Source organism: Sinocyclocheilus grahami, unplaced genomic scaffold, assembly GCF_001515645.1.
Source record: "Sinocyclocheilus grahami isolate Dianchi unplaced genomic scaffold, SAMN03320097.WGS_v1.1 scaffold425.1, whole genome shotgun sequence".
NCBI lineage: Eukaryota > Metazoa > Chordata > Actinopteri > Cypriniformes > Cyprinidae > Sinocyclocheilus > Sinocyclocheilus grahami.
The window spans coordinates 612,131-623,915 of record NW_015505604.1 but is presented as its reverse complement, the minus strand read 5'-3'; the positions used below and the strand labels follow the sequence as shown (position 1 = coordinate 623,915).

The following is an 11,785-nucleotide window of genomic DNA, read 5'->3' as shown; positions in this document are numbered from 1 at the left end:
GGGGGGGGGGGGGGGGGGGGGTATAGGAAGAGGGAATACATGTAGGATTACATGTTCAACAACTCATTTGTGTGTGCATTCTAGCCGAAATCACATGTCCGGTGAAGATTTCACATGAGGAAAAATTTACAAATTTAAGCAAAAGAGCAGCAAAAGACATTAGAGCCAGTAAGAGCAAGAGACGAGAGACAAGAGTGGGAGAGACAGTCCTTCTTCCTTAAAGGATGTACATCAGTACTTAAAAATTATGGTTTTCTTTCTTTTGTTTGTTTTTTAAACAAAAAAATTGTTTCAAAATAGCAGTTTTCAAAACCACAAACTTTCTGAAAGTAAAATAAATTGTATTAGCTTTGAAAGCAACATCAGCCTAATATACCTGATGCTGTCTAATCTGTTAGTGGTAATCAAACAAAAGGAGAAAAATCACTAATTTCTCTTGACTGAAAAACATTGTTTAATTTTTTTATAATTACTTGAGATCTTTTTACTCACATTGGTTAGAGTAGTCTTTGCACTGGTTTTGAAATAGTGAAATTCCATCGGTATCTAAATGTTGGTGTTGTAAAATTATTTCCAGCAAAAAAAATAACTATATAATGAAATTAGGGCTGGACAATAATTCAATCTCAATATGTATTGCGATATAATTTTTTTCAATAACGGTGATATGATTTTTAAACACATTTCCGATATTTCGATATACATTACCAGTTTCCCATACATTTATTTATTTGTGCCGTTTGACTTTGTTGAATAAACATGAGCACTGCACGTTTCATAATCATAACACGGCGCGGGTGTTTTATATAAATGTATCTCTGAAGGGAACTGACTGTCTTCAGAAAAGTTTCGATGGCATTTTCATTTGATCTGATAAAGTAGCGTTCATGAGCGGAGCTGCTTTGATTACAGCCATTACTGGGGAAACCGCTAGTTTTATCACTCTAAAAGCGCCTCCTGCTGGCAGACAATGAGTTTTAATTTAAAATAAGCCCGTCTCCAGCAACATTTCCAGTTTTTGATGTTGTTAAATTTCAACAACAAGCGACTCGGGGCACTTTTCATACCCTTTTGTCTAGCTGAAAATGAATAGAAAGATCCAAAGATCAGCATTTATCTGAAATAAAAAGCTTTTGTAACATTATACACTCTTCCATTCAGTATAATTTTTATTATTTTTTTGAGAAAGAAATTATAGAAATTAATACTTTTATTTAGCAAGGATGCTTAAAATTGATCAAAAGTGATGATAAAGGCATTTATAATGTTACAAAAGATTTCTATTTCAGATAAATAGTGTTCATATCGATATCGGAATTATATCGTATCAACCGAAATTAAGAAATATATCGTGATATCAATTTTGGCCATATCGTCCAGCCCTATATGAAATGAAATTACTCGTATATAAGAGTTAGCTCATATCGCCAACCACTATTAACTGTATAAATATATAACAGGAATAATACCTTTGCTCTTTGATTTGCTCTGGCTGCCAGGTTTGTCACTGCCGCCCCTGCAGGCAAAAACTTTGGGCAGCCTCTGATCCTGCATGGAGTATTCTGCAAACAAATAAAAACAGACAAGTTTCAATACAAGCAAACAGCTCGCCTAAAAAAAAAAAATATCACAATTTTTCTCATGTTGTTCAAAATCCACAAGATCCTTACATGGGCCAAAGGAGATTTTGTTTTCTTTTAAACTGAAATTTAGATTTTCAAGGCTATTGTATTCTATGGATTTGTCCAATAACATTAACAATTTATAAATCTGATCTTTTGGTGCAAGTTCCAAATAAAAAGAACAAAATTATTATTATTTTTTTTTTAAATAGGTACTATTTTATAATTATGAAATATATAAAACATTTTTGGGTAAAACTTTTAACAAATATTACCTGATACATACGTTTTCTGTTATACAAAATATTAACACTTTGACATAAGATTTTGGTAATATCACATACAGCATCACACACAAAGCAGCAGGTTACACCCTGATGACCGCATTTACAGATCCCTTTAGTTTCAAAGATAAACTAAGGAAGAGTGGTAGCTTTAAGACATTAACCAAGACAAGATGTTTTTCCCACACACATAAACATGCACACAAACAAACAAATCAATAAATAGAGGGAACAAAGAGAGCTCCACACACTCCACTCACAAAAAACAAGGCCTTTAGACAAAAGAGCTTCTGTTTCCTGTGTGTTAACATGACTCACACACACACACACACACACACACACACACACACACACTAGAGCCCTTTGCTTTCTAACAAATATTTAGCCTACACCCTGATTTGAAATCTAACACACAGAAATATCAACAATCCATAAACACTCCACAGAAAATTTCAAAAAAAAATTTTTTTAAATAAACTGCATACACATTTGAATAAATGCAATGAATGTATTTAGTTTTGTAAATTCTAAATTTCAATTCATTTATATTTTATAAAACGTTACGTTTTAACTTTTGTAACGACCAAGTTACTTGTTGTACTTTGAATCTGAGGTGCTCAAACTAGCAGTAAGCAAACTCAAAGCCAGAATAAAATCGAATACCCTCATCTGAAAGAATACAGAAATATGAAGTGAGAGCCCTTACCTGGCATCACATCACAGATGGGGACGAGACGGGTGTGTTCAAGACTAGCAAAATTACACAGCTGTTTGCCGTCGATGATCCCATCCCAGTCTCCAATGGGATTGTCCTGAGGGCGAGAGGTACAGCACCCTATTACGGCACCTGACCTAGATCATCTCATAAACATTCGCATCTACAACACTGTAATTTCCATCTCAAAATAAACACGTGCCAAACAACGGTTGGCCTGTCTCTATCTCCTAATGGAAATCTTCATCTGCGTTCTTGTTCAGACCCAGACAGGACCCGTCTCACTAACCGAGAGCTGTAATTCTCTAATGGCTACACTACACAACCTACACTATCATCAGAACGACTGATGTCTCTGGACTCGAAACCCACACCCTTTACTTACCAGATCTCTACTGTTATGTTTTAATCTAGATTTCGAAGGTATAGCCTTTTCCTAGGTACTATTTTATGCATGTTCAAACAAATCAAATCTTCTTAGTGTATATTAAATTACAGTTATAATAATAATACATGCATTAACTTACTAAATAGACTCAAATATATTTTAAGTCTAATCTATACAGTCTATTACTCAAAAGACCTAGAGCAAAATAATGTAATGTACTGTCCTGAAAAATAAGTCAAACTCTTCCAAACCTAAACCTTTTCACATCTACACTATTTAGATGTCAATGATAGCAAGTCCAGCTGAGCTCTGCTGAGAGAGCAGTGACAGCTTAACAGAAGAGAGAGAAACAAAGGGTGAAAAGAGGAGAACAGTGGAATGGCGTGTGTTGGTTGTGTCTTGTGTGAGCATTTGGCAGCATGCCATTATGGTGGTCACACAAAGAATACTGAGCTGTCTCTACATCTCTCCTTCAATTTATCCTTCCACGCTGACATCTGTCTCACTGGAGGTGAACATCCAATCTATTTTGACATACACTACCATTCAAAAGTTTGGGGTCGGAAAGATGTTTTAATATTTTTAATGTCTGCGCATATAAAAGTAATATTGTGAAATATTATTAAGATTTAACCATTTTTCTATTGTAATCTATTTTAAAATGTAATTTATTCCTGTGATGACAGCTGAATTTTCAGCAGCCATTACACTGCATTAGTCTTCAGTGTCACATGATCCTTCAGAAATCATTCTAGTATACTGAACCGGGATTCTCTGATGAATTCAAAAGAACAGCATTTATTTCATAAGATTATAAATGTCATTATACATGTAATATGCCCATTCTAAATAGAAGTAATATTTCTTTAAAAATCTTAATGACCCTAAACATTTGAATGGTAGCGTATTTTAAAGAGATGCACAGTATATCGGTCCCATCACTTAAAGTTAATGTTTAAAAACACTCATAATTTAATAACACTGTTAAATGTAATCTTTATCCAATCTCAAAAATATGTTATTTAGCCAAAATGACAGAGAACTAAAGGGATAGTTCACCTAAAAATGAAAATTCTGTCATTAATTACTCATACTCATGTCGTTCCAAACCCATAAGACCTTCGTTCATCATTGGTACACAAATTAAGATATTTTTGATGAAATCCAAGAGCTTTCTGACGCTGCATAGACCGCAACGGAACTGCCATGTTCAAGGCCCAGAAACATAGTAAGGACATCCTTAAAATAAGATTTAACCATTTTTCTATTGTAATCTATTTTAAAATGTAATTTATTCCTGTGATGACAGCTGAATTTTCAGCAGCCATTACACTGCATTAGTCTTCAGTGTCACATGATCCTTCAGAAATCATTCTAGTATACTGAACCGGGATTCTCTGATTAATTCAAAAGAACAGCATTTATTTCATAAGATTATAAATGTCATTATACATGTAATATGCCCATTCTAAATAGAAGTAATATTTCTTTAAAAATCTTAATGACCCTAAACATTTGAATGGTAGCGTATTTTAAAGAGATGCACAATATATCGGTCCCATCACTTAAAGTTAATGTTTAAAAACACTCATAATTTAATAACACTGTTAAATGTAATCTTTATCCAATCTCAAAAATATGTTATTTAGCCAAAATGACAGAGAACTAAAGGGATAGTTCACCTAAAAATGAAAATTCTGTCATTAATTACTCATACTCATGTCGTTCCAAACCCATAAGACCTTCGTTCATCATTGGTACACAAATTAAGATATTTTTGATGAAATCCAAGAGCTTTCTGACGCTGCATAGACCGCAACGGAACTGCCATGTTCAAGGCCCAGAAACATAGTAAGGACATCCTTAAAATAGTCCATGTAACATCAGTGGTTCAACCTTAATTTTATGAAGCTACAATAGTAGACTGAATCGTGAATGGCAATGGAGACTGACCAAGAAGAGAAGAAATCATTGAATAAAGTTGTTATTTTCATTTTCTTTGCGTGCAAAAAATATGTCACATGGGCTATTTTAACAATGTCCTTACTACCTTTCTGGGCCTTGAATGTGGTAGTTGCCTTGCTAAGTTGAACGAAGGTCTTACCTCATCAGCCAGAATTTGCATATCATGCATCCTCGATAATTTCTTAATAATAAACTTAATCATCAACTTGAATAGCACTTTCTAAAATATCTGACCTTCATGACCAAATATATTGCTTCATGAAAATTGTAATATTAAACATACAGAGCATGCAACTGTAACTTGCAGCTAAAAACAGCTATTCACCACCACCGTCTAATTCATTTACCATATCAACACCAACGTAGTATCCAAGACTCTCATTGCCAGGCAGTAAGTCACAGAAAATGACAGTGCCCCGTTCTGGGCCATCCCGTGTCTGCACCAACACTCGAGAGTTGATCTCCAGTGGCGGTCCTTCGCCTTCCACTTCCGGGTCATTATCCTCTAGCGTCACACGTTCCACCTCATCTTCCCAGAGCTCAAGTTTATCCAGTGCAACAAAGACACCGCATTCATCTTCACAACGAAACAGCTGCTGACCCTGATAAGAGCCCTCGGTGAAACCTTGACCCCGGCCCTCCTCCTGAAAGACAGAAGAGAAAAGGACATTACATTCACCAACACAGACATCAGAACTCCCATAAATAACATCACGCATGTGCCATATAAACAAAAGACATTGTTGACGTGTGACGGTAGGATTGAGACTAGCCTTAACCCACACAAGCAGCCTACAGGCTTAAATTATGTTCGTCCAAATCTCCCAGCTCAGCCCCGGAGACAAATGCAGCTTTGTTCTGTAATGATCACACGCTCAAGGACCAGGTGAACCCAAAACCAGACAAACAACGTCAAACAAGACAAACAGTGTTGCTCACCAGCAATTCAACACCAAACCAGATACCACTCAGCGCTCGGTCAGGCAGCAAAGCTCCTTTAAAGCGGACCACACCTGGAAGAGGCTCGTCGCCAGACCTCAGCTGTACTCGAACTTTTGATCCGCAGTTGATGTCGCGGGCCCTGTCCAGACGCGCTCTGTTGCACAGCAGGCAGTAACGCTCTTCGCAGTTGGTGATGGGGAACAGCAGCTCTGCCAGCTTCTCCTCAAGCTCCATAACGTCCCGTTCATCCACGCTCACCACCACATTGGTCTGGTCCAGGATGCGTAGGCTGCGCTTACCCTTGCTGGGCGGGATTGTGCGACCAAGGCTGTTGCGTTCCTGGCAGGCCTGGCCAAGGCTGCCGCGTGGGATGCGCAGAGTCTTCTGACCCAGCTTTTCCACAGTGCACTCCTTCACCACAATGTAGAAGTGCCAGTCGTCCCGGAAACTGCCTGCTGGCTTTTCCTGGCTCCATAGCACAGAGCTCATGGCTGCATAGCAGGAGAGGGTTGAAGATGACAGGAACACACGTCAAAGGTCAGTGGGTCGTCAGGGGTCAGAGGGAATAGGAAGAGGAAGCTTTAATGACCTTTTCAATGGGATGGATGGACAGAATGGACAAAAAGAGCTGGAAAAAGAGAGACAGGGAATAATTAAAAAACAGAGAGAGTATAAAAGTTTAAGAACAAAGTTAGTCTAGTTTTTGTTTGTCTAGTGTCTTTTAGCTCATGATTTTGTCACAGCCGGCAACAGAGAAAACCTGAGTCAAAATATGGTGAAAATTGTAGGGGGTCGCAATATATCGGTATTGAGGCAAACTGTGAAATTAAAAAAATAATAATTAAATATTGGTATGAAAATAATTTTACATATTGTAGTTATCCAGTGCCAGTAACTATCCGGTTGACACTCCAACATAATAGGTGCACATATAGGTGCACTGCACATATGTTCTGGTTGACACCCATCATTACATAAAAAAGACAGTGTATAGCTCCTACTGCTGCACAAAATCATGTAAAAGGAAATGACAGACAAGAGCGAGACACTCTAACCCGTACCCAAAAAAGTTAGCTTGCCAGTGTAGGAGATTTTTGGGATTCTGATTTAAAAAAAAAAAAAAAGACAGGGTGTCAAGGCTCCAATATACTTCAAGCGAAACCGAAGAACTAACTGGTGTGATGTAATTTCTTACAAAATCAGGCCAAAATGAAGTTTGTTTTGAGTTCCATTGGGGAATTCGAAACAGCTTGCCAAAGGAAGCTTTCTGGAAAAGTTTACTTCAGCTGGTATACATCTTCAAACTACCACTGGTCTATGGCAATTATGCAGTAGGTAGGTGTGTTTGGGGCTTTGCCTTCTTTGACATAGAAATCGTCTCCGTTTTTTCTGTTCAGTCCGTCAAGGTTAGAAGCATGTAAAAACATGAAAACACCGAAGAGATGCTTTATATCGAACACTGTAATTCTAACTGAGGGCAATACTGACACTGTTTTTTCATGTTTAATACTGTAAAGCTGCTTGCTTTAAAGCAATCTATTGTGTAAAGTGCTTCCAGCTGAACTTTTCAAACTTCTTTTTACCCCTAAGCGAAGAAGGAAAAAAGAAGTTCACAGTGAGTATATCGTGGGCTTTGGACACCCCAGTCGGCAGGATGTGCCGATCATCAGTAAGATATTTTTGTGCACTTTTGTACAGTTATGGTAACAAACAATGCTTATATTTTGAGTGCGATTCATTGGCCAATTTGACTGATAGTATTTTTTTTTTGCTCATGCAAGATTCAATAAAATTCTAATAAGTTATTGATATACAATGACGACAACCAGTTACGTAGATTTTATCTTTTTCCATTCAAGGGGATAAATAGGAGCTGTACTTGCATGGCTGGAAATAGCTGTCTGGGGGTGTTACAATTATGGCTGCCGAGTGAACTGACTAGCCCCAATGTGTTGCCACCTAAAATTACCAGCTCTGACCAATCCTTCCTGCTCCCCTCCAGGGAACTAACAGTGACCCACTAGCATTTGCCATATTATTACCATAATTAGCAACTGCAGGGCCATGGCTGGGAACATTGTGCAAGGATGCATACAGACTCGACTACTGCAGATATGCCTAAACGTCACATGAGGTTAATAAATATAAGAACGTCTCAGTATCAAAAATGCTGTCAACACCTATCAGAATAGCACTGTTAAATACTAAATAAAGAATAAAATAAAGCAAATAAAATCAGACTGTGACTTATGATAAGTATTTTCAATATAATTAATTCAAATGAATGAAATAAACTGTGTAAAATGGAACACGCACATTCAGAGCAAGCTGAATGCGGTTCTGTTCTTAACTAACACAAAGTTGTCCTAAACAGCAATGCATGAGTGAAGTGATCTGAATGGAAACACCATGGCGTCAGACAGACTGCTACACTGAGAGCTGTCTGTTTCAACCTCTTATACACCACAAGACTTAATCATTAAAGGGGTCATATGATGCTTTTTTAAAGATCATTATTTTGTGTATTTGGTGTAACAGAATATGTTGACGTGCTTTAATGTTCAAAAAACACATAATTTTTCAAATACTGTACATTATTGTAGGTCCTCTATGCCCTGCCTCTCTCAAACGCTTCGTTTTCTACAAAGTCCCTCCTTCCGACAAACGCAGTCTGCTCTGATTGGTCAGCTGACCCAGTGCATTGTGATTGGCCGAACACCGCAAGCACTCGTCGTAAATGTAACGCCCCTTACCATAATCGCGAGCTTCATCTTTCAAAATAAATGTAAAGGCAGAGCCTGAAAGGGGAACAGAGTCTCGTGACAGACACAGTGATGAAGCTGGTATGTGTTTGCAGTACAGAAGCCACGGTTAAGACAGCTGACTCCACTTTGATGTGACCCCCCCCCTCTCGCTCGCGCTCTTTCACATACACACACGCGCGCGCACACACACACACACACACGATGCGCAAAACTCCGCATTTGAACAGTCAATAGCAAATACTTAAACTAATAACGAAACAGTAGCTGATTCAGAAGCGCCAGATTGTCATAGCAAAGTCAGAATTACCTCCTCTCCTAGGTTCACGAAATGGTCATCCATAAAATGCATTGCTGTTCTGTTGTGAGTAATCTTAAAGATTCCTAAATGCATCTACTTTCGGAAGGCCAAATAAAGTGCTTTTGCTTTCGCCTAGAAACACACAGCGTCTCCCTGACATGGCTGCTTCAATACTAACTGCAGTTACTGAAACCACGCCTTCTTTCTTTGCGTGCACATTTGGGCCACATTATGCTAATATTTCCACATAGTGAGGTAGATATGTGGGGGCGTGTTAGTGGCAGAGTCTTAACTTTGATAAAGAATATCTCTTTGGTTTTGAGACTTTAGTCTTTGCAACTTCAGGGATCTTATCTATGCACAATCAGCTTGTAACACTCCAAAGAGAAAGGAAAACTTGAAATTGCATCATATGACCCCTTTAACAATCTACCTACACCCCACCTCTGCAGTTTTTTTTCCCCCATCAAACTTTTTAAGAACAATGCGACACATCATATTTTAAAACAGTGAATCTTAGTTTACCCAAATATTTCAATTCTGTCATTATTTATTCACCCTCAAATAATTCCAAACTGTAACAAAAATATTTGTCTCTGTGTTTTTGTGCATACAATGAAATGTGGATAACGTACAGTTTTTCAGCATCTTTTAAATATCTTCTTTTGTATTCTATGGAAGAAAGTAAGTCAAGCTGTTTTGGCACGACATGGGGTTTAGTAAATGATGAAAGAACTTAATTTATGGGTGAACTATTCCTTTAAGCAACATCACATGACAGCCACAGACTAGGTTAAATGACATACTTCATCAATGACCACGACACTACAATAACCAGCCGAACACACTTGTATCAACACACAGACTATGTGACTGTTTGGTTTTTCCCCAGCAGCAGGGGAATTCATGCAACAAATTAAATCTCACTCAGAGCTTCCTGTATGTACAATAATGGTGCACAAATGCCACTACTGCATAATGACTAATATCAACGATACAAGACGAGACAGAGCAGGCTTTACTGCATGACCTTTTACTGATATTGCACGTCATCTCCTGTCTGAAATGTAAGAAAAATCCAGCAGTTCAGGTCACCTGGCAGTGATTTGGGCCATCCTAAAAAGGCCAACACGGTTTAGAAAAACATAACTCATAACATATTCATAATATTAGGAATCTGGGCAAACATGTCAAAGGGTTTCAAGTCAAGCAAAGCGTACTTGATTTCTGGCCGAAAGGATCAAGGAGGTCAATAATACCTGGACAAAGCAATCTGTTAGCATTCCCATACATCTCAATGGCACTTGTCCGCCTCTTATTTTAAGTCAATCATCTGAGCTGTGAAGTACATGATGTGTAAAACAGAGGCCATGTTCATGTCGACTGTTTTTCCCTCCACATCATCCATTCTTTAAGATTCAACAGACAGTGATCTGAGAAGCTGATGCCATGTCAACACACAAAAAAGCATGCAGAACTGGGAACACCCACCTGTCATACCAATACATCAGCAATATGAAGAGGCTTTTAGAAGTGCAATTACTTAATTCATTATGTAATACATCACATCAGCGTTATGCACTTTCTCTAGACAGTGACTGACTGACTGCTGGGTGAAGACGACGGACAGGCCTTACACTAAATGACAATGATCAGGTACAGGATGCAAACTAACAGCTTCCTATTTAGCTGTTATTCCTAGTTCTAGAGCTCGGTTTAGATATAATGTCATCACTGGATAACGCTGTGTTGTCATGTATAATCAGTGGATCCTGTTACAGTAACAGATCTAAAGCTGATCATGTATCAGAGTCAGACTCTAGAGGTAAACAGGTGACATCGGCACGAGCCGTTCAGACTGCTCTTACCTGACGTTTAAATGTCCCGGTATTCTCCCGTCTGTCTTCGATGGCATTTGGAAAAAGATTATTCCAGTGAAGCTCTCGTGGCGCTGCTAGTGATGATGGTGTTTATGTGACACTGTCGGATGGGCTTAGCTGAAGCCAGCGCTGGCTACACTCCGCATTACTACCGGTTAATGGATCGGCAGCCGTCTACTCCGTGCACTTTAAAACCGCTGGAAAAAAATCTCGGCGAGACTTTGAGGGAAACAAGAAAAAATCCGATAATATTGGTCGAGTCGAGGCCGTTGTTTCATTTGAAACAGAAATAATATTCACTCTCAGTATTATTTACAGTGTGTGAATATGTATCTGACGGCTCAACCAAACATGCTTCATTAGTGGAGAGAAACTTGCTCTCCTATTGGCCGATGAGTGACAGCTACAGCCTGCATTGGTCATTTCGGATGTCTTTTATTTCGCCCCGCCTCTTGGGGTTTTCCAGTGATTTGGCAGAGGAGTTTAAAGGGGTCCTGTTATGCTCTTTTACAAAGTCTTGATTTTGTTTTGGGGATGTACTAGTACAGGCTCTCATACTAGGTTGTTCTAAAAACACATTCTTTTTCAAATATTTTACATTATTACAACACCTCTCTCCCCAGTCTGGCATGAACGGCTCGAATAGCTCCTGTATCAAATGAAAGCCCGCCTTCTGAAATACGAAATGTGCTGTGATTGGTTAGCTGGGCCAGTGTGTGTTGTGATTGGCAGCACTCGGGTGTCTGGTCGGGAAATGTCACGCCCCTTACCATAGCTGTGAGCTTCAGTGTAAATATTGTGTGAAAAATCTAATTAATTTGAGCGATTTAAACCTGGATGATTGTAACCACTCTAAGTTCGTCTGCCTTGGGAAAGCTAGCGTGTCTCTGACATAGTGATAACACTCGTTGCCTTCTCTAGTGCAG

General features: G+C 38.6%; 1 protein-coding gene across 2 annotated transcripts in view; it reads right to left on the bottom strand.

Moving 5' to 3' along the window:
* The window catches only part of LOC107551493 (ubiquitin carboxyl-terminal hydrolase CYLD-like), a 20,164-nt gene extending 8,968 nt beyond the window's left edge, over nucleotides 1-11,196 (bottom strand). For both annotated transcript variants that reach the window (XM_016233109.1, XM_016233110.1), the window contains exons 1-5: nucleotides 10,848-11,196; nucleotides 5,914-6,544; nucleotides 5,322-5,618; nucleotides 2,613-2,718; nucleotides 1,470-1,562 (exon numbers count right to left, since the gene is read on the bottom strand). In XM_016233109.1, coding sequence (XP_016088595.1) covers nucleotides 1,470-1,562; nucleotides 2,613-2,718; nucleotides 5,322-5,618; nucleotides 5,914-6,405 — 988 coding nt within the window. In that variant the 5' untranslated portion in view covers nucleotides 6,406-6,544; nucleotides 10,848-11,196. The remainder of the gene's footprint in view (nucleotides 1-1,469; nucleotides 1,563-2,612; nucleotides 2,719-5,321; nucleotides 5,619-5,913; nucleotides 6,545-10,847) is intronic.
* Nucleotides 11,197-11,785: the final 589 nt, after the last annotated feature.